Source organism: Callithrix jacchus, chromosome 10 (genome assembly GCF_049354715.1).
Source record: "Callithrix jacchus isolate 240 chromosome 10, calJac240_pri, whole genome shotgun sequence".
NCBI lineage: Eukaryota > Metazoa > Chordata > Mammalia > Primates > Cebidae > Callithrix > Callithrix jacchus.
The window spans coordinates 128,276,247-128,299,304 of NC_133511.1; the positions used below are offsets into that span (position 1 = coordinate 128,276,247).

Genomic DNA, 23,058 nt, shown 5'->3' on the forward strand with positions numbered 1-23,058 from the left:
CCTTCACCTTCTTCTGTGAGTGGGGGCTTCCCGAGGCCCTCCCCAGCAACAGATACCGGCATCTTGCTTCTTATACAGCCTGCAGAGCTTTGAGCTAAATAAACCTCTTTTCTTTATAAATTGCCCAGTCTCAGGTATTCCTTTATAGCAACACAAGCAGACTAAGACAGTAATAAAAGAATTACATGGAGGTTTACCACCTTAAAAGTATCTTGATTTACATATTTGACCACTGCCACCCTGATACAGATTGACCCTGTGTCCCCACCCAAATCTCATCTCGAATTGTAATTCTCATATGTTGAAGGAGGTAGCTGTAATCCCCATATGTCAAGGGAGAAAGGTGATTGGATCTTAGGGGTGCTTCCCCCACGCTGTTCTCATGAGAGTGAATGAGTTCTCATGAGATTTGATGGTTCTGTGAGTTTGACTATTCTTCCTTCACATGTTCTCTCTCCTGCCGCCTTGTGAAGAAGGTACCTGCTTTTCCTTCTGTCATGATTGTAGGTTTCCTGAGGCCTCCTCAGCCATGTGGAACTGTGAGTCAATTAAACCTCTTTTTGTTATAAAAGTCACCCAGTCTCAGAGAAGTTATTAATAGCAGTGTGAGAATGGGCCAGTCCTCACTCGGAGTGAGACTACACCTCGAGAAGCTCTGTCTATGTGGTTTTCAGCCCGCAGATCCATGGCTGCCTCACACCACGTCGCCAATGTAAAGACAGTGGCGAGCAACCAACTTTTTCTAAATTATTGGAATAAAAACACTTGTTCTCAGGCCAGAAAAAAGTTAGAACCATCTGATAACTGAAGAAAAACAACCCCAGTGTTTGACATGTGTAATGACAATGCATTGATTAAAAGGTTACTTTTCATTACAGTCGTAGCTGATAGAATGGTATCTTTCTCCTACGCAAATCACCCGGGCCAGGTGGAGGGTTTGGGAGGACGGTACAGGCCAACAATACATGCTGAGGACAGTAAACAGAACCTGGGTCTGCATGGTGCACAGTCTCCTGCTGTTCTTAGATTACAAACATGTCTAAACGGAATCTCCCCATCGACGTCTGGAGTTAAGGAACACCATCTTTTCCCCACTCTCTCTCTCTCTTCCTCATCGCCTCCCGATCACTTCACCCCCCACTCTGAATCATCTCAGATTTTCGTTCCAGAGTTATTATTTGTTTAAAAATCTATAGTAATGATTTAGATTTAACTCTGAGTTTGGCCCGTTTCTGAACCCACCACTGTCTCCTTTCTTGGTTTATTTGTGTATCCACCTTGTAGATAATAATCTCTGCTTCTGGTTTTGGAGACAGCATGTAGCTGGTAAATTTTCAGAGTGTTTGCCTGTACCCAAGTTATGATGATTATTATTATTTTCATTTCTACCGATGGGAAAATGTAGGTTCAAAGTAATCCTTCCCGTTAACTTGACGGTTTTCTTCTCTTGACTTCCACAACAATTTGCCGTCAAGAACTCTGATAATAATAACTGCAGTCACTTTTCCTTGTGATGGCGGTGCCAGATTTAACAAGCAGAGATAACATACGTTTGGGACATGCCTATACTGAACATTTGTTACGCTTCTGAAGGTCCTTTTCTGGTCACCCTACTTTAAGTGAACCTGCTTTTGTTGATTTCTCTCAAAGCCTGTAGACGTCGTTATTTCTGATATTCTGAAATTCCATTAGTGTCTGCATGTGGGACCCTTCTTGGCTCTGTGAAGCCCTCCATGGCCCCTCTACACTGAAAACATGTGTCTTCTATTTGTTGAGCTGTTTTCTTTTCTCTCCCTAGTTCTCTCTGTGCTCCCCGGCACGCTTACTAGATGCTATTTACAGATTTAAACTCCCTGTTACTACCTAAATTATCTCGATCAAGTTCATTTACTTCTCTTAGTGCCAGTTCCTGCCTCATGAAATCAGCTCTGATGAAACCAACCTCACAGCAGCATCATGAGGATTAAACTCATTGGAGGACGTGATGCCCCTGGTATGGGTACTGCCTCCATCGTGCCTTCACGAGGCAAAAGCATCCGTGCTGTTCTGCCCGTGTGGGTACATCAAGCCTGTGGTAGGATGGCATTTCCTGCCTCTTGGGGTTGAGTGGCTCTGTGTCACTTGTCTGGCTAATTAATCAGGGCTGTGCCCTGTGGCTTTTCTGGATGGATGGACTTAGTTTCCAATGTAAGACCCACCGGCACACTCTTCTGCCCATTCACAATGGATGACAACGTCTCTGATGGTCTGCTTTATCACTGGATTCTGAGTGAGGATGATGTGGGGGCAGCCCCTGTTGACCTTCAGTGGACATGCAGTGTGACAGAGATACTGACTTTCATGGCACTGAGTTTGGGGGATGCTTGTCACTGTAGCACAGCTTCACCATCCTGACTGATACACAGGAAGAGCCAGGAGTTCCCTCTCCTCCACCACTCTGCATTCACGTAGCGAGTGTCCTGTGACACTGCGTAGTGAGTGTCCCGTGCTGCTGCCAGCCCAGCTCAGACAAAGAGACAGAGTCCATCCTTTATTCACTTTCTTTAGGGAAGTTTTGGGGAGGAAGGACCTTTGCCTTTGAGCTGGCTCTGAGCTCTGATATGTTCAGCTGCAACGAGGCTCATCCTGCAGTTGGTGAAAAAGGCACAGATGACAGGGTCCTGAAAGCCACATGTCAGAAGCTGTTTCTACTGATGATGGAAGAGCCCATCTCCTTGTACTCCTTGCTGGTGATCCACATGTCCTTGAACGTGGACAGTGAGCACAAGATGGAGCCACCTACCCAAGCACCATAGACGGAATATGGACAGGTGGCCACCTGGATGGGGTTGAGGCAGAAGGCAGAGTGGAGGGCAGAGGAGGGAAGGAGAGGTGCAGAGGGGGCGGGAGGAGAGAGAAGAAAGCAAAATCAAAATGCCACTCTGAAATGCGGACACAAAACGTCTGCACCTGAGAGAACTTCATGGGCAGCCGTCTCTCCCCCATGGCAAATACTGTCTATGATTTGCCATTGAAGATGTCAAACAGTCCGTGCCTACTTCCTGTAGCTTTATTTTTTTATTTATACATTGAGACAGGGTCTTGCTCTGTTGCCCAGGCTGAAGTACAGTAGTACAATCACAATTCACTGCAGCCTCGACCTCCCAGGCTTAAGCAATCCTCCAGCCCCAGCCTCCTGAGTAGCTGGGTCCACAGGTGCACACTGCCACGTCTGGCTAATACTTTAATTTTTTTTTGTAGAAATGGTCTTGCTATGTTGCCCAATACTGGCCTCAAATTCATGTCCTCAAGCGATCCTCCTGCCTCGGCCTCCCAAGGTGCTGAGATTACAGGTGTAATGCCTGGCCTGTAGCTTTAAACTATTAGATAAAATGAATAAGAGCACACAGGACTCATGCCCTTGGCATTTTAAAACATGTAACACACTTATTCATAGAGAATGACTGTGCCTAAGGCATAGATATTTTGTGGAAAAATTAGAAACCACAGATAAGTAAAATCAACCAATCACTAGTCATGAAACCCCCTGAGAAATTCCTTCAAGATTGCCATGTGGAGCTCTTAGGGCCTCCTCTCAGTCTTCCCAGGTTCCTGTTTTCATGACAACACCCACAAAGGGTATATTTCTTTCCATTTCTATTTTAGGAGAGAGAGTAGTGTTTTTTATACCGAGGCAGGTCACCTCTGGGCTGGGAGGAAGTGAAAGTCTCTACCCCATGTGTCATTGATCCAGGTAACAGCCCCTTGGTGGAAGAGGCTCTGTGGTGCCTGGCGTTGACCCTTTCTCTGTCTGATGCCAGGGGCCAGGCATGGTGGTGTGCACCTGTGGATCCAGCTTCTTGAGAGGCTGAGGCTGGAGGATTGCTTGATCCTGGGAGGCTGAGGCTGCAGTGAACTGTGATTGTGCCACTGTACTCCAGCCTGGGCAACAGAGTGAGATCCTGTCTCACAAAATGAAAATAAAGGCCAGGAGTGGTGCCTCACACCTGTAATCCCTGTAAATCACACTATAAAGCATTTTGGGAGGCCGAGGCAGGCAGATCACCTGAGGTCAGGAGTTCAAGACCAGCCCAGCCAACATGGTGAAAACCCATCTACACTAAAAATACAAAACCTAGTCAGGCGTGGTGGCAGGCGCCTGTAATCCCAGCTACTTGGGAGGTTGAGGCAGGAGAATCGCATGAGCCTGGGAGGCGGATGTTGCAGTGAGCTGAGATCGTGCCCCTGTGGTCCAGCCTGGAAAACAAGAGTGAAACTCCATCTCAAAAAATAAAAAATAAAAATAAGTAAAAATAAATAAAAAGGGGCCCCCGGGGCTCAGGAAGGCTAAGGTCACTTGCTCAAGGTCAGGCAGTTGTCATTTTCACAGGTTCAGGAACTTAAGGCACTTAGGTATACGATACAGGACATGCTTATGATTCTAAGACACAGGAAGCGCCTGCGTTGTGCGGGGATCTGAAGGCACCAAGCACTGAATGGAGATTTGGGAAACTGAAGGCACCGGGGACAGGAAGGGAGGAGGCGCTCTCTGACTCAGCTGCCCAGTGTCTCCCGGCTGTCACACCACAGAACAGCGCTCGGCTTGGAAACCACTTGCTGGCATTGGTTAAGAAAAAAATGTATCGTTATAGCTAAAAAAAATAAATAAATAAAAATAAAAAGGAAGAGTCAGGAGGGGGAAAAAAACATGATTAGAATCAGGGCATCAGGCAGAGAAAGGGCAGATGCCAGGCACCCGGGAGCCTCTTCCACCGAGGGGCTGTCACCTCAATCAGGCGATGACTTCACGTGCATCTTATCTAAACAAACACGCACAACCAAACGAGACTGGAATGGGGTGAGTGTTAAGAAGAAAGCAAAGCCGCTGGGTGCAGTGGCTCACGCCTGTAATCCCAACACTTTGGGAGGCCGAGGCGGGTGGATTACCTGAGGTCAGGAGTTTGAGACCAGCCTGGCCAACGTGGCGAAACCCCATCTCTACTAAAAATACAAAAATTAGCTGAGTGTGGTGGCGGGCGCCTGTAATCCCAGCTACTCAGGAGTCTGAGGCAGGGAGAATTGCTTGAACCGGGAGGCAGAGGTTGCAGTGAGCCGAGATCACACCATCGCACTACAGCCTGGGCAACAGAGCGAGACCCCATCTCAAAAAAGAAAGCAAATCACCAGCAGAAGATGGCTGAAGGATTGGAATGAATATTTACAGGAAGTATGTTTAAAAAACAAAAACAAAACAAATATATATTCTCCATATATTTATTCTCCATTTATCCAGGTGCCCAGGGGTTTTGAGAACAAAGGACCCTGTGCTGGTGCGGACGTGGCCCGGAGCTCACTCAGTCCTCGCGGGACAGAGGGGAGGCTGGATGTTTCTGTGGGCAGTTGGTCCGTCCTTTCAAAAAACCTCAAATTGTGCGTGCTTCTGACTCCAAAATCTACATCTAGAAATGATGTAGGATCTGAGGGTGGAATAACACTCTGCAGAAATAAGAGGAAATAACGGACAGAGTTTTAGCTGAAGAACGTTCATTACAGCAGATTGAGATTGCTGGGAGAAATGATTATCTGGAAAGTTGGCCCCTTGAAACTAGCTGTTCTCTCAAGGTGGATGATGAGCTCGTTTCGGGGAGAGGATTCTCTTTACCTCAATTTAATGAGCTCTGGGGATGATTACAGGAGAATCTGCCATGGTGCCTCTTGCAGAGACGGCTTAGCAGGAGGGAAAGCAGACACAGAAGAGCTAAGTCACAACCAGCTAGCGGGAAACGGGTGACATCATCATCAAGCTTCCAGGAGAGTTTTTGGTGGGAGCCGGGGGTGAAGGGCACTTTGAGCACTTAGGAGGATGAGAGGGCTTGGAGCAAAGGCAGCCCAGCCACAAGCTGGCAGGACAGAGACGGCCCAAAGATGCCCTCTGCAAGAAACTTATAAAAGCATGCTGAGCGCCCTGGCTCACACCTAGAATGCCAACACTTGGGAGGCTGAGGTAAGTGGATCGCTTGAGCCTGGAGTTCAAGACCAGAACCAGAGAAACTAGCCAGGCATGGAGGAATGTGCCTGTAGTCCCAGCTGCTTGGGAGGCTGAGTGGGAGGATCACCCGAGCCTGGGAGGTCAAGGCTGCGGTGAGCTGTGATCATGCCACTGTACTCCAGCCTGGGTGACAGTGAGACCTTGTTTCAAATAAATAAATAAAGGAAAGAAAAGAAAGAGAGAAAAAGCAAGTTACAAAAGGATGATACTGAGTTTCAATTTGTTTTCTATGCTGGGCTGAGCAGTAGCCTTCTGCTCTGATTCAGTCAAAGCTCATTACACACAAGAGTGGTCCAGAGAGCCGTGAGGAGGGAGACCAGAAGCAGGTTATGAAGTGGGAGCTTTGGAGTCGGAAGGTGGGAGGGGCGAAGGTTTAATGGAATGTAAATGCCTGTGATATTACATAAGAAGATCTAACGAGAGCAGAAGACTCAGGGAGGAAATGGACAAGTGTTCCAGGGTCCTACGAATGTTTATGATCTCTATGAAGAGGGCTGAAGACTGGGGAAGTGAGGAGGCAGTGGGAAGACACTTCTGCGTAATCCTGACTGATGCATTTGTAATTCCTGATTCTTCCCTGTGGCTGTGGAGGAAGGATAGGGACCACCCAGGACAGGCATCCCTGCTGCGCATTCTCCTTCAAATCTTACCCTGGTCTGCAGAGCAAGGAAGGGATGGTGCAGGGAACGCCATCAGACAGGCAAGGAGAGGCTCAGAGGCAGCCGAAGATCTCTGAGGACCTGTGCCGGACCCTTCCCTCTGAGCACGTCTGCCTGCAACCCCAAGCCCTTAGGGTTGGGGGTGAGGTGGTGGAGGATAGAATCCTCCAGAGAAGTTTGGGGGGCCGCAGGCAAAAGGGAGTAAGTCCATGCCTCCTGACTCCAGACTCTGGAGGAGGTCACCTTGCAGTGCCCTGTTCCACAGTGGCAGCTGGAGCAGAGGGGACAAGGGCCGAAAGACATGTCTAGGGAGGACAAGAGGTGCTGAGATGGCCGCTCATGCCCCTGCCCACCCTGGTGTCTGGAAGATGAAGATCCACCCCCGCCCTGCCCCCGTGGAGCATACAAAGGGTGGTCATGAACCCTGGTGACAGGCCCCAGGGGGATGCGGGTGTCGCTCTGGTGAGAGTCTCTCATGCACCTGCAGGAGTCCCCATCACAGAGTGCCCTGCAGTTGGCCAGTGGGGTTTGCAGGCAGCTCAAGGCCCAGCTGGTGAGATGGGCAGGATTCAGGGCCAGCTCGACAGGGACACCTTGCAGTGACAACCCCCAGAGACCCCACAGCAGAGGCTGTGAGGCCAGACGCAGACACAGAGGAAGCCAGAGAAGGTGTCCACTGGGGACAGCCCCAGGTGGGGCCCCCACGGGGGAAGAGTGCTTTCATTCCACCAAAGGAGGCTGCGTTCATGAGGCAGCTGCTGGGCTCAACCGGAAGTGAGTGAGTGACCTTGCCCCTCCTGCCCCAGCCAGCCAGGCCAGGTGTGTCCCACATCCCAGCAGTCCTGACACCCTGGCAGTTCCAACATCCCCGCATCCCCGCAGTCCAGACTTGCTGGCGGTCCTGACATCTCAGCAGCCCCCAAATCCTGGTGGTCCCACACCCCAAGGTCGCAGCGTCCTGTCAGCCCCAATATCCCAACAGTCTTAATGCCCTGACTGTCCACACCTTGTGTCCCTATGACAGTCTTCTCTCTGCACAGGAGCCTGAGCCGTCCTCCAGCACCTGCTAGGACAATCTCTCTCCTCCGTGGGACCCTGCCAGAGGTCTCCAGCCCCTCTTGGAGGGAATGTCCTTCTGCAGCGTCTCTGACCTCGCTTTCCCATTGCCTTTGCTCACTCAGCCCCAGCCAACCCTTCCTCCGGGAAGCAGCTTCTGAGCCGGGGCCTGGGCTGTTCCCACCAGCTGCACGCTCTTCCCTGATATCCACATGGCTCACCCTTACTTCAAGTGTTTACCCAAATGCCACCTTCTTGAGGAGGCCCACTCTGGCCCACCCTGTATCCAGCAGCCCACCCCTGCCAGTGCCCCACCCCTGCTCCCGCCCCCTCCCACCCCCACCCATGCCCCCTCCCATCCCTACCCGCACTCCCCTCCCCCCACAACCCTGCCTGCACTCCCTCCCACCCCCACCCACGCCCCCTCCTATCCCTACCCGCACTCCCCTCCACCCCTCCACCCCAACCCTGCCCACACTCCCTCCCACCCTGCCCACACTCCCTCCCACCCTGCCCACACTGCCCCCCACCCCGTCCTGTGCTACACTCTGCCCGTGGACCACGGCCCTCCTGAGATGCCACTCATGTCCCCTTCATGTTTATTTATGTCATTTATTGCTTCACCCCGGAACTAGAGTAAAAGCTCTGAGGACTTCCCAGGTGCCAGAAGCCATGCCCAGCATATCGGAGGCATTCCAGAAATATCTGTGGAATGAACCTGAGGTGCTCCCAGAGGGGATGGGTTGGGGAAGCCTCACCTTCACATAAACTGTAGGGGACACCAGCTCCGAGATTTCCCTCTGCATCCGTAATCGCAGGCCGGGGCAGGAGCCCGTCCCTCCGGACAGTAGCATGTGGCCAAAGAGGACCTTCTGGAGGTCGGGGTTGCAGGAAGTAATGCTCTGGAAGGCCATGGTGTGGATGCCAGGGGTGGTCTTCCCTGTCAGGACAGGCAGAGAAAGGAGGAACGTTGGAAGCCAGAGGCTCGGCTGCGATGCACCTGGGCCCCTGCCTCCCAGCGGGAGGCCTGGGCGCAGGAAACCTCCCCGAGCCTCAGCTCCCAGCATGGCGGGCAAACCTCAGCTTAGCTGGGCTCCCGCCAGGGAACATAGGGAGCCACCCAGCCTGACGGCAGGACTAGCTGCTCCTGGTTGAGGAAATAAACAGGAATTCTCCGCTCTCCTCCGGGAGAATTTGTAGTCAACTGTTATTGATAGTCTTAATATGTAATGCCCTGGTATCAACTGTATAAAAAGATTCCTGTGGAGGCAGCATCCTCCCTCCGGCAGCCTTTGAGAAATGATCCCTCCTTTCTCAGTTCATCACTTGGCCACATGAATAAACTCAAACATAATGAGAACCGCCCTGAAGACGTGTGTGCCTTGTCTTATTAGACTGGTGCAGATGAAATTGATTACTTGTGCACCAACCTGATATTTTCTGTCCAATATTGTGAGCTCCTGGGAGGGCTGGGGGTGCCGTCCATGCCTTGTGTCCCTTGGCTGTGAGGAAAAGCTGCCAGATGACCTTGGGCTGATGACAAAAAGCTAACCCCAGGGGGCATTTAAGAGGGGCCTGGCAGGAAGGCCCTGCTAGCATCACTGTTCTGGGTGGTGCTCCCATTTACGGGGACCCAGCTAGACCCTGGGAGAACGTCCCCACTGTGGGAATCAAAACTTCCTCTTCAAAGTTTCCTTTCTTGTTAATGAACAAATTTTCTAATAACTCTTAGTGAAGCCCTATCCTATGTAGTTGTTTGACACGCCATGCTCACAGGCACGTAATATGTTCTGTGTCCTTGTACTTTAACCAAGGTATCTGTGCTGGATGTGCTCACAGGCATGCCCCAGCTCGCAGCCTATGCCCTTTACCTGCTTAAAAAGGGTTTAGGTTGTTAGCCAATCGGGTTTTAGATTGTGAGGTCTGGCTCCAGCCAATGGAGATCAGACACAGCAGTAAGGACGACCCCAAATGCGTGAGGGATAAATCTGTGTGTTTTCCTTTGTTCATGGTACTCTCGTGGCAAGGTGGCTAATGACGATACCCTTCCTGCAGCCCAGGAAGTAAAAACTGCTTGCTGAGAGATCCTTCGTCTCAGTGCTTTTTCTTTGCAGCACTGAGTATCTGTTTCCAGCACTACGGTGGGTAAAGAACCCATTGCTTCTCCGCTTCACATGTGTGGTGCACATGACCGCAGCATACCCTGCACAGTCTAACGGGAACACGGAGATAAACCAACTAACTTACGGAAGATTCTAAGTGCCCGGTACTCACTGGGTCCTCACCCTGGGGAAATGGTTACTTCCCCGGTTTTAATTCCCCTTTGTCCCTTATGAATATAACAAATGAAGAGTCGGACTCCGGGGAACACCTGCTTTTCCATGTCGACCCGGCAGATTCCATCTTCCCTATCAGTAGGGATTTCACCCTCCAACGTCTTTCCCGTTCCACCAGGAAAAATGCACCAGCGGGAGCATGTAGGCAACTCCATGCTCACTCAAAGTCTCTAGATCAGCCGAACGTGTAAGGCTCCCTCCAAATCCGTGGTGATTACATGTCTGTCTTAAATTGTCTTGATTTTTATATTTGAAATTATTTTGTAAGTAGGCAGAGTATAAACAATACATTACAAAAGCAAAGACCTCTTTGGTGAGTTTCCTTCTCTGTAAAATGGGATCATCTCACAGAGGCAGATTTGGAGGCGGATTCAGGATATAACACACGCAATAGTCAGCGAAGCGACAAGCAGACCGTAGGTGCCTGGTGGGTGTCAGCTGGTTGAAGAACTTTTGAAACAGTGTGGCTGTTTGCTACTCACACAAGACCCCCCTCCTGGCAGCCCTACTTCCTTCTTTTGGATGGAGTCTTGCTCTGTTGCCCACGCAGGCTGGAGTACAGTGGCACAATCTCGGCTCACTGCAACCTCCACCTCCCTCCACCTTTCTAAAAACTCCCAGGGTCAAGTGATTTCCCTGCCTCAGCCACCTGAGTAGCCTGAACTACAGGCACACACCACCATGCCTAACTAGTTTTTGTATTTTTAGTAGAGACAGGGTTCCACCATGTTGGCCAGGCTGGTCTCGAACTCCTGACATCAGGTGATCCACCTGCCTCAGCCTCTTAAAGTGCTGGGATTACAGGTGTGAGCCACCACGCCCGGCCCCTTCTTTCTCACAGGGTGCTCACTTGCTCATGTCCAGGCTAATTTCTGTCCCCTTCCTGAGGATTCACCTGTGAGTTCTGTCTGGAAGAGCACCTCGGGGCAGAGGAAACTCTCTTGCCCAACGCTGATCTCTTGGCCATCAGGCAGCTGATACTTCCACTGGCGGGGAGGCAAACTGGTTTTCCTCTTTTCCTTGTCAAAGTCCAAAGCCACATAGCAGCACTTCTCCTTCAGGTCCCTGATGTACTCTCTGTCCCCTGTGGGACAAAGGGAAAGTGCCAAACAGAAAAGGGAATGGAAATGCGGTGAGTTCACAAAAGCACCTTGCACTGAGGTTGAGGCTGCACCGCTGGAGCCACCATTTCTATTTCCATCTCACACCCCGGGCTCTCTCATTCGTGCTGCGCGTTGAGCCCGAGTTTGTGGAAGAGTAGAATAAGTACGTCTTGAACTAAGATGAAAGGGGTTAGGGAATTTCAGCGTTTGAGAAGTTGAGATCCTTCTGTATATGGTACATGTCTGGGGGAGGGTGGGGAGGGCTGGACAAGCAAACCCGACTTTCTTGGTTTCTTCTCTTTTTATAGAGTCTCACTCTGTCGCCCAGGCTGAAGTGCAGTGGCACAATCTTGGCTCACTGCAACCTCCACCTCCCGAGTTCAAGCAATTCTCCTGCCTCACCCCCTGAGTAGTTGGGATTACAGGTGCCCACAACCACACCCGGCTAATTTTTTGTATTTTTAGTAGAGACGGTTTTCACTATGTTGGCCGGGCTGATCTCAAACTCGTGACCTCGTGATTCTCCCACCGTGGCCTCCCAAAGTGCTGGGATAACAGGCGTGAGCCACGGCGCCCGGCCAACTTTCTTATCTCCTGCTATGAGTGGTGCGGTTGGTGCCCCATCCCCAGCTGCTGTGAGTTTCACCTGCCACCTGCGCACAACTGCCCTCTCCTTCTCTGGAGAATTGCCCACAGTGGATCAAAGCACCCACCTGGAAATATCTGGAAGGTTCCACTTCTCCTCCTTTGGGACGACCAGTTTTAAAACCAGCTGTGTCTTCTCGTGTTACGGTTTTACGCTTTGTCTATCACTGTTTTTGAGTTCGATCGGGGAACTCTGTACCGCACACCTGGAAATGTCACTTGGTCTTCAGCCCCCTGATGTCTGCCTTCTACCTTCACTGGCTCCACCTAACGTGCTCTTGCCTGGGTCTATTCTGTCCTCCTAGTTCTAAAACTAGTGTCCCTGTGGACACTCTTAGGTTCCTTCCTGACCTCTCTCCCTCGGCAGCTGGGGCTGTTAATCACTCCCTTCTCTTTCTTTGGCTCCTGGGATGCTGCACTGTCCTCATGTTTGTTCCTTTCTTCATCTACTTGGGGCTTTGGTGAGAAAATCCGGGTTCAAATCCCATCTCTGCCATTGACCCAATGCCTGGCTCTAGGCAACTTCATCATCCTCTTAAACCTTCCCTTTCCTCATCTGCAAGAATGGGATGGATGGTCACTCGCAGGACTGTTAGAAGGATGAGAGGTAACGGTTCACCAAGAGCTCACCAAGTGTGAGGCATCAATAACATGCTAGGATGTTGCCCTGCAATCCTTCTCACTTTCCCTCTAGTTGCTGTTAGTTTTTAGGGGTCCACGCTTTGCATCGCTTTTGACACGGACCTGTCGGTCGGCAAGGAAGACCCTGGGATGCAGGATTGTACACTCACTGGGAATGGGTGTCATGCAGGTTATTCAGGCTGGGAATCTAGTCCAGGAACTGGGTGCAGGGAGGGACAGGCACCTTGCCTGGAGACTTGGGTCCATATGCCAGTTGCCATGCCACTTATCATTTATGGAATGTTGGGAAAATCTTCTAATAACCTTCCTAGGCCTCTCCCTATTTTTTTTGAGACAGGGTGTTGCTTTGCTCCGTTACCCAGGCTGGAGTGCAGTAGTGCCATCATAGCTCACTATAACCTGGAACTCCTAGGCTCAAGTGATCCTCCTGCCTCAGTTGCTAAGTAGCTGGGACTAGAGGTGTTCATCACCACACCCTGCTAATTTTTTAATGTTTTTGTAGAGATTGGGTCTTGCCATGTTGTCCAGGCTGATTTGCAAACTTCTAGATTCAAGTGGTCCTCCCACCCGGGCCTCCCAGATTGCTGGGATTATAGACATGACCCATTGCACCCAGCTGCATCTTTCTTTTGTAATAGAAATAATTGCTCTCTTCCATAGGGTTACAGTGAGAAGCAATGAGAAAATGCATGTGAAATGTTTACTTGGCCCAGTGCTTTGCACAGGATAAGTTCTCTGTAAAGCTTAGCTCAACACCATAACAACTGTCATCACAACTACCATCACCATCACCATCATTACCACCACCACCACCATCATCATCATCATCACCACTGTCATCAGCATCAATCACCATATGACCATCACCATCACCATCATTACCACCACCACCATCATCATCATCATCACCACTGTCATCAGCATCAATCACCATATGACCATCACCATCACTATCATTACCACCACCACCATCATCATCATCATCACCACTGTCATCAGCATCAATCACCATATGACCATCACCATCACCATCATTACCACCACCACCACCATCATCATCATCACCACTGTCATCAGCATCAATCACCATATGACCATCACCATCACTATCATTACCACCACCACCATCATCATCATCATCACCACTGTCATCAGCATCAATCACCATATGACCATCACCATCACCATCGTTACCACCACCACCATCATCATCATCATCACCACTGTCAACAGCATCAATCACCATATGACCATCATCATCACCATCATTACCACCACCACCATCATCATCATCATCACCACTGTCATCAGCATCAATCACCATATGACCATCACCATCACCATCATTACCACCACCACCACCATCATCATCATCACCACTGTCATCAGCATCAATCACCATATGACCATCACCATCACCATCATTACCACCACCACCACCACCACCATCATCATCATCACCACTGTCATCAGCATAAATCACCATATGACCATCACCATCACCATCATTACCACCACCACCACCACCATCATCATCATCACCACTGTCATCAGCATCAATCACCATATGACCATCACCATCACCATCATTACCACCACCACCACCACCACCATCATCATCATCACCACTGTCATCAGCATCAATCACCATATGACCATCACCATCACTATCATTACCACCACCACCATCATCATCATCATCACCACTGTCATCAGCGTCAATCACCATATGACCATCACCATCACCATCGTTACCACCACCACCATCATCATCATCATAACCACTGTCATCAGCATCAATCACCATATGACCATCATCATCACCATCATTACCACCACTGTCATCAGCATCAATCACCATATGACATCACCGTCACCATCATCACAATTATTGTTACCATTACTATATCACTGTCATCGTCACCCACATCACCATCACCATCATCACCCACATCACCATCATCACAATTATTGTCACCATTACTATCACCATCATCATCATCACTGTCACCATCACCATCATCACCACCACCATTATCACAATTATTGTCACCATTACTCTCACTGTCATCGTTATCATTGTCACATCACCATCATCACCCACATCACCATCACCATCATCACCACCATCATCATCACCATTACCATCATTGTCACCATCACCATCACTACCATCATCACCATCATCACAATTATTGTTACCATTACTATCACTGTCATCGTCACCCACATCACCATCATCACCATCACTATCATCACCACCATCATCATCACCAACACCATCATCACCATCATCACCATCATGACCACCATCACCATCATTGTCACCATCACCATCATTGTCACCATCACCACCATCATCACCATCACCATTATCACAATTATTGTCACCATTACTATCACCATCATCATCATTGTCACCATCACCATCATCACCCACATCACCATCATCACCATCACCATCACCATCATCACCATTATCACCATTACCATCATTGTCACCATCACCATCACTACCATCATCACCATCATCACAATTATTGTCACCATTACTATCACCATCATCATTGTCACCATCACCATCATCACCCACATCACCATCACCATCAATTACCATCATCACCATTGTCACCATCACCATCATCACCATCACCACCATCACCATCACCATCATTGTCACCATCACCATCACTACCATCATCATTACTATCATCACCATCACCATCATCACTCATCATCACATTACCATAATCATCACCATGACCATAATCATCACCATCATCACCATCATCATCACCATCACCACCATCACCATCATCTTCATCATCACCATCAATCACCATATGACCATCACCATCACCATCATTAGCATCCCCACTATCACCACCATCAATTACCATATGACCATCACCATCATCAGCATCACCATCATCACCATCACTATCATCATGGCCCTTGTCATCATCACCACTTGACTAAATTCCCTAAACATAGATAAGGTTATTTTTAGAACCTGAATGATGGTCAAGTACTCTTAGCTTTACACACTGAGGTTGTAGGTTGAGCAAGGGAAGAAGTCTATTGCACCCCAGAGACTAGTTTACTCAGTCAAGAACAGCAGTGTCTTACCTGTGCTCACCAATAATTGCCCATTGTCTTTCAACAGTTTCAGGAGGTACGTGGTTAGGTCCTGGCCCGCTATGTCCATCTGGAAGGTTGACTGATGCAAAGGACAGCTGTCAGTGATGGGTACGAAGTATGTCATCCCTTCTCCAGATTCAATGGTCATGCCTAGACAAGAGAGCATGCTGGCATCATAATGCAGGGCCAGTGACATGCCTTACAATTGTTGTATCTGCAGGGGGAGAAGGCAGAGGGGAACTAATGGATGGGAAGTCAAAGATTCTCACGAGTGAGCTTTTTTCCCCCGAAGGGGAGTACACTAGGATGAACAAGAGGGCTGGCTGTTTTGGACGGCAGCTCGCAAGTTTTCTTAGGAAACCACCCGTGTGGGTTTCACAGTAGTGCTTCAAAAGGTAAAAGAGGGGAAAAATAATAGCAGTTTTTTTCCTTTTATTTTTTTAATTAACAAATACGACTTGTGCAGTACTTACACTGTACACAAATGTGTCTATAGCAGCTTTATTTACAACTCAAATATCCATTCACAAGTGGATAAAGTACGATTTATTCATGTGCTGGGCTACTACCCAGAATTGAGAAGACATTAATTCTCAATCCACACGCAGGATAAATCTTCAGCTAATCACGCCGCGTGAAGATAAAGAAACCCAAAAAAGAGTGCGGACTTCCCGGCTCCATTCATACAAAATTCTAGAAAATGTACACTCCAGGCAGCCGGTGTCTGTCTGGAGACAGACCGGAGGGGCAGAGTGTCCCGTGTCAGGAGATGATCGGGGTGACAGATACATTCATTATCTTGGTTGTGAAGGCTTCAAGAGCGGACCCATGTGTCAAAACTTAGCAAATTGCACCCCTTTAAACACATGCAGTTGATTCCTATCAATTGCACCTCGAGAATGCTATTAAGAAAAAAAGTGAGCAAGTTGTTAAAATCTGGGAGCAAAGAAAGGGGCCGGAGGGTGTGAGCAGTGTGGGTGTTTGTCTTTCATTCCTGGTCAGGCCTGCAGTGTGCACAGGGGTGAGCGTCTGAGCTGGAGGGACGGGGAGGGTGTGGGGCTCCCACAGGGCCACTCACCAGAGGTCTGGCCAGAGGCGTATAGAGAAAGGACTCCTTGGTTAGCTAAATACAGGGCGGGTATGTTGAAAGTCTCAAACAGCACCTAGGAAGAAACATCAGCCACCTCTGGCAGCCAGGCCTGCAGACTAGGAGGAGGTGAGCCTCTCCTAAACGACCCAGGCTACCTGAGTCCCACCTACCAGAGGCACTTGGTTCTCCATGCCACCCAAGAGAGACCCAGACCGTGGGCACAGAAACACACTCCTCCTTATCGCAGCTTTGCCCCATGAGCTCTGGGACACTCTCAGTTTCCCAGTCTTTAAAATGGGCTCACACCCGTCCCAGCCACCTCTCAGGACTGTGGGGAGACTTGGATTTGATGGCGGACTCCATGCAGATGGGTTCCTGGGCATTGGTGCTGTCCACTGATGTCTGGTACCTGGACAGGTGCGCGGTGGACCCAGGGTGTGAAGCGCTGGGGCGTGGACTTAACCAGCAGTCAGGAAAAGGATCAGACTGATTCCTAGCCAGGGCCTGAAGAGTGGGCCAAGACGGCATGTTTTTAAAAATGACATTACACGTGGTTCGGCTGCACTGCCGACCACGTGACTCAGAAAATGTGTTACTGACTGTATTAGCTAAATACAGGGCGGTGTTCTGGGTGGGCTGGGGCATTTGCCCAGCAGAAATGAAAACACAAGCCCGTAGGAGGACTAGTTCACGCGTGCTCACAGCACCATTACTTGCAAGAGCCCCCCTGCTGGACGCCACGTGGACGTCCAAGGGCAGGTGGGTGGACACAGGTGCAGTGTGATATGTGCAGCCTGGTACCAGAAGCACATACATGGCACAGGGCAGAGAGGTGGCTGGCTGCCTGCGGCTGGAGGCATCTCTGAGTCTGGGCCACTCTTGGTGGAGGGGTAAAGCGTGATCCTGAGGCGGGAGGGCAGCTTTTGTGATGGTATAGAGGACTAACCCCCCTCCCCAACAAAAAGAAACCCACAAAAACAAAAGCCAGCTTCGGCTTCCACTGGCCTGCTAGGGGGCCAGTAGTTTACAGAGCTCGCACGGTCTTCAGGCTACAGGCCTTCCCTGTAGCCAGATTCTCTTTTTTTTTTTTTTTTTTTTTGAGATGGAGTCTTGCTGTGTTACCCAGTCTGGAGTGCAGTGGGGCGATCTTGGCTCACTGCAACCTCTGCCTGCCGGGTTCAAGAGATTCTTCTGCCTCAGCCTCCCAAGAAGCTGGGATTATAGGTGCATGTCATCCCACCTGACTAACGTTTGCATTTTTAGTAAAGACGGGGTTTCACCATACTGGCCAGGCTCGTCTCGAACTCCTGACCTCGTGATCTGCTTGCTTTGGCCTCCCAAAGTGCTAGGATTACAGGACTGAGCCACCGCGCCCAGCCCCAATTCCTATTTTACAGATGAGAAAACTGAGGCCTGAGAACAGGAAGTGACAGCATTTGTGGAATGCTCAGGAGACACTAAGCACTGTGCCATGGGCTTTATGGGTATTAACTCATGTCCTCAGCACCGTCCCCAGGGAGGGACCACTATTATCCCTCTGCTGAGGAAACTGAGGCACAGAGAGAAGCAGTATTCTCCCAAGGTCACACGTGCTGGAAGAGCCGGGGCTAGAACCCAGGGGTCCTGATGCCAGGCCAGGCCCTTCCCTGTATGCCGGGCTGCCCCAGTGTCGGCTTCTTCTCTGGACCATGCTGCCTCCACATCCTGTTACCATAGAGACTTCTCCCAGCTCATCCCAGCCCCCAGAGGAGCCCTGGAGGTTGCAAGCTGGACAGAGGGACTTTGGCAGGGAGGGGAGGCCTGCTGGGGCTGGGTGCAGGATGGAGACCAAGCAGTGCCCACAGATGCAGAAACATCCCTTTGGTCACAGTGAGGCCAAGCCCCATGCTGGTGGGCTGCTGGTTGCCTGTGCCCTGCAGAAGCTCCCTCCTTCCTCGTGACGTCTGCCCTGGGCTCTTCTTTAGGGCTCCAGAAGGAGATGAGGGCAGGGGAGGGGCAGGGCTCGCTGATGTCCCGGCTCCCTCCCTGCAGGCTCCCTCTTCTGAAGGCCACAGCACCTGAGTGGCAGCCCTCCCTGGGAACTGGTAACCATCCACTGCTCTTTCAGGTTTAAGGGTGAGAGCAGCTACCCCGGATACACCCAGATACTGCACCCTCTCGTGGGACTTTTTTCTAAAACTCATGCTCACCTTTGTGTATAATCCCTATTAAACTCTCACCAAACATGCCCCACGGGAGTGTTCCTTTGGTTTTCTGCTGGGTCTCTGATATAATTAGAGGGTGAATTTGGAGAGGATCAGGGCAGAAAGGCAGGCAGTGCCCCCAGCGGTGGGAGGCCGCCGAGGAAGGCTGGATGCCAACCCCACAGCTGGAGCCCTGGCTCACCCCACAGGCCAACCCAACTGGCCGCCGGGAGTCTGGGGGTTGGTCAAGTGTTCTCCATTTGTGACTGTGGGGTGTCTCTGAGTGAGACCAACACGTAGATCGGGGCTGCATAAAGCAGATGACCCTCCCTGGTGTGGGCAGGCCTCACCCAATCAGTTGAAGACCAGCTGAGAACAATAGGACAGAGTAGGAGGCAGCCCCTCCGGCCCGACTGCCTGCACCCTGACGTCAGCCTTTTCCTGCCTTCACACTCTGAGTGAAGGTTGGCTCTTTGTGGGTCTGGAGCCCGCCAGCCTCTGGACTGGAACCACAGCACGGGCCCTCCTGGGCCTCCAGCTTCCTGACGGTAGAGCCCGTCTGGGGTGAGGGGGGTTCCTCTTACTCCGTCCTTTTGTGCTCATCAGGTCTTTGACTGATTGGGTGAGGCCCGCCCACACCAGGGAGGGTCGTCTGCCTTACGCAGCCCCTGATCCACGTGTTGGTCTCACTTAGAGACACCCCACAGTCACACGCTGAAGAACACTGGGACTCACAGCCTCTGTCATTGTGTGAGCTGGCCCCTCATCCTGACCCTCTCCTGGTGTCCACGCTCACCCCACTGTTCTGCGTCTCCGGAGAATTCTGCCGCACCAGCTGGCCCCAGGGGAGTGCGATGTCCCACACTCCTTCTCCGGCTCCCCACAGCCTTACGGGCACTCGACTGTCTCAAAGTGGGAGCCTGCTGCACCCTGTCCCAGCAGCCCAGCGGTGGCCCCCTCTTGTGATCCACCTGTCCACAGGCTGAGGAGGACTTGAGGGTCCGCTCAGGGTTTTGTCTGAAACGAGGCGGCAGCTCATACCTGCCCGTGCCAGATGGAGCTGTGGTTCCTGGGCTGCCACGTGAGCCTCTGCAGTGAGCAGGTTGCGTCCAGAGCCCTGGGCCTGCCTGTGGGTCACCGCTCACTGCGGGAGACACCGCTGGGCTTCGGGGACTCTGGGCCAGGTGGTAGAACAGCACCACGGGCTTAATGAGCGCACCGATGTCCTCATTAGGAGCAGCCAATGAAGTGACGGGAGAATGGTGGCCAGCCGCGGCCCCGCAGCCCCCCACCCCAGCCGTTTTTGCTGGAGTGCCATGGCGTGATCCTGGCTCACTGCAACCTCTGTCTCCCAGATTCAAGCAATTCTGCCTCAGCCTCCCAAGTAGCCAGAATCACAGCCACACGGCACCCGTGCCCAGCTCATTTTTGTATTTTTAGTAGAGATGGGGTTTCGCTATGTTGGCCAGGATGGTCTCGATCTCCTGACCTCGTGATCCCCCTGCCTTGGCCTCCCACAGTGCTGGGATTGCAGGCGTGAGCCACCGCGCCCTGGCCCCAGCCTTAAGGAGAGCGCCACAGCTTCCTTTCTCCTCCAGCACCGGCCCCTGCCAGGCTCCACCATCAGTCCCATCAGGACCACCCTGTCAGCACACAGCAGCGCCTCCTGCCTGGTGGGCAGGTGCCAGAGGAGGCTCAGAGAAGAGACCCAGGAGCTTTTAAACCAAAACTGGAGGCTGGAGTCAGGCCTGTCTGTAGGACGACTGAATCGTGGCTGTGATGGAGTTGCAGGGGAGGCCACCCAGGTCCAGGCGAGCTGCCAGCGACACTCCGCGTGACCTTAGCCGAACCGCTTCAGCTCCCTGCTGCTGCAGCCCGTTCATATGTACAAAGAGGAGGACGGCCGACTGCCCCATGGCTGGTTGGAAGGCCTGCATGAAGTCATATGTATGCAGTGCCAGGGCCCTGGCCAGCACCCAGCAGAGGCCAGCATGCTTGGTGTGTCAAGGGGCATCCCCTGCCCAGCGTCCTCATCTGGCCAAGCAAGAAGCAGGTGAGGCCGAGGTTGCTGCCTGTTCAGGGGAGACCAGACACTGACCCCCTGAGGCCCTCACCAGCCCCTGGTACCTGTGTACTCAGACACTGACCCCCTGAGGCCCTCACCAGCCCCTGGTACCTGTGTACTCAGACACTGACCCCCTGAGGCCCTCACCAGCCCCTGGTACCTGTGTACTCAGACACTGACCCCCTGAGGCCCTCACCAGCCCCTGGTACCTGTGTACTCAGACACTGACCCCCTGAGGCCCTCACCAGCCCCTGGTACCTGTGTACTCAGACACTGACCTCCTGAGGCCCTCACCAGCCCCTGGTACCTGTGTACTCAGACACTGACCCCCTGAGGCCCTCACCAGCCCCTGGTACCTGTGTACTCAGACACTGACCCCCTGAGGCCCTCACCAGCCCCTGGTACCTGTGTACTCAGACACTGACCTCCTGAGGCCCTCACCAGCCCCTGGTACCTGTGTACTCAGACACTGACCCCCTGAGGCCCTCACCAGCCCCTGGTACCTGTGTACTCAGACACTGACCCCCTGAGGCCCTCACCAGCCCCTGGTACCTGTGTACTCAGACACTGACCTCCTGAGGCCCTCACCAGCCCCTGGTACCTGTGTACTCAGACACTGACCCCCTGAGGCCCTCACCAGCCCCTGGTACCTGTGTACTCAGACACTGACCCCCTGAGGCCCTCACCAGCCCCTGGTACCTGTGTACTCAGACACTGACCCCCTGAAGCCCCCGGTACCTGTGTGACTTTCTCTTTGCTGGGTGCTGGGGTCAAAGGCGGCTCCGTCAACAACATGGGGTGCTGCTCCGGGGCGATGCGGAGCACCTGGTAGAAGGAGTGATGCCAGATCTGGGAGGAGAGGGGGTGCAGAGTCAGCGGCTTCCGGGGCCGAGGCCAGGCTTCCTCAGTGATGCCATGGGAGCATGGTGGCCACAGGTGGCCCTGCAACCCCCTCCCCACCCCCTCCCCACCCCCACCCCCACCCAGGCCCCGCAGCCCCCTCCCCACCCCCAACCCGGCCCTGCAGCCCCCTCCCCACCCCCACCCCGGCCCCGCAGCCCCCTCCCCACCCCAAATCCGGCCCCGCAGCCCCCTCCCCACCCCCACCCCCACCCCAGCCCTGCAGCCCCCTCACCACCCAACTCTGGCCTTGCAGCCCCGAGTCCAGCAATTTTTTTTTTTGAGATGGAGTCTTGCTCTGTCACAAGGCTGGAGTGCAGTGGCGCGATCTCGGCTCACTGCAACCACCGTCTCCCGGGTTCAAGCGATTCTCCTGCCTCAGTCTCCCGAGTAGCTGGGACTACAGGTGCGCGCCACCACACCGGGCTCATTTTGCAGACAGGGCAGGGTGTGGCTGCAAGGCCAGGCAGGGCTTCAGGTTTGGTTATTTTATGTTATTTTATTTCATTGTTGTGTTTTATGCTATTTGTTTGACAAAGCAGTGTTTTGTTTTCATTACTTTTATTTTTCTGAGATGGAGTCTCACTCTGTCACCGAGGCTGGAGGGCAGTGGCGCGATCTCGGCTCAGTGCAACCTCCGCCTCCGGGTTCAAGCCATTCTCCCGCCTCAGCGTCTTCAATACCTGAGATTACAGGCACTTGCCACCATGCCCAGCTCATTTTTAAATTTTTAGTAGAGACAGGGTCTCACCATGTTGGCCAGACTGGTCTTGAACTCCTGACCTCAGGTGATCCACCCACCACGGCCTCACAAAATGCTGGGATTACAGGTGTGAGCCACCATGCCTGGCCATCAAAGCAGTGTTTTAAATAGCACGTGGGACAGCTGAGTCACAGCGAGGTCATCCCGACCTGAGGGAGCAGCAGGGAGACAGCGTGGCTTCAGCAAGACACAGAACCTCTGCTCTGTCACCAGGCCTGGGGCTAGGAAGGGGGCTGAGACCAGTGAGGCCCGGGGCTTGTCTGGAGCATCCTGTGGTCTGATGGGCACAGGTGCCACCATCAGGACCTCCAGGGTCCTGGGACTGACACAGACTGGGACTCTGGTGGGTGGGTGCCACACCGGGAGAGAATGTAGGTGTCAGCTCAGCGTGACCGGAAGCTCTACCTCACACCAGGCGGGCCCTGGATCAGCGACCTGACTCGATGA

General features: G+C 52.1%; 1 protein-coding gene across 11 annotated transcripts in view; it reads right to left on the reverse strand.

The window, feature by feature from the left end:
- Positions 1–280: 280 nt before the first annotated feature.
- Positions 281–23,058, reverse strand: part of LOC128929015 (actin, aortic smooth muscle) — a 61,012-nt gene continuing 38,234 nt past the window's right edge. For 8 of the 11 annotated variants that reach the window (XM_054241196.2, XM_054241190.2, XM_054241195.2 and 5 more), the window contains 6 exons: positions 21,687–21,797; positions 16,689–16,773; positions 15,599–15,760; positions 10,975–11,163; positions 8,502–8,683; positions 5,225–5,475 (listed from right to left, as the gene is read on the reverse strand). In XM_054241196.2, the coding sequence (XP_054097171.2) occupies positions 5,254–5,475; positions 8,502–8,683; positions 10,975–11,163; positions 15,599–15,760; positions 16,689–16,773; positions 21,687–21,797 (951 nt within the window). In that variant the 3' untranslated portion in view covers positions 5,225–5,253. Of the gene's footprint in view, positions 2,819–5,157; positions 5,476–8,501; positions 8,684–10,974; positions 11,164–15,598; positions 15,761–16,688; positions 16,774–21,686; positions 21,798–22,083; positions 22,303–23,058 lie in introns of those variants that run through there. The other 3 variants (XM_054241200.2, XM_054241197.2, XM_054241198.2) reach the window with 3 other exon arrangements.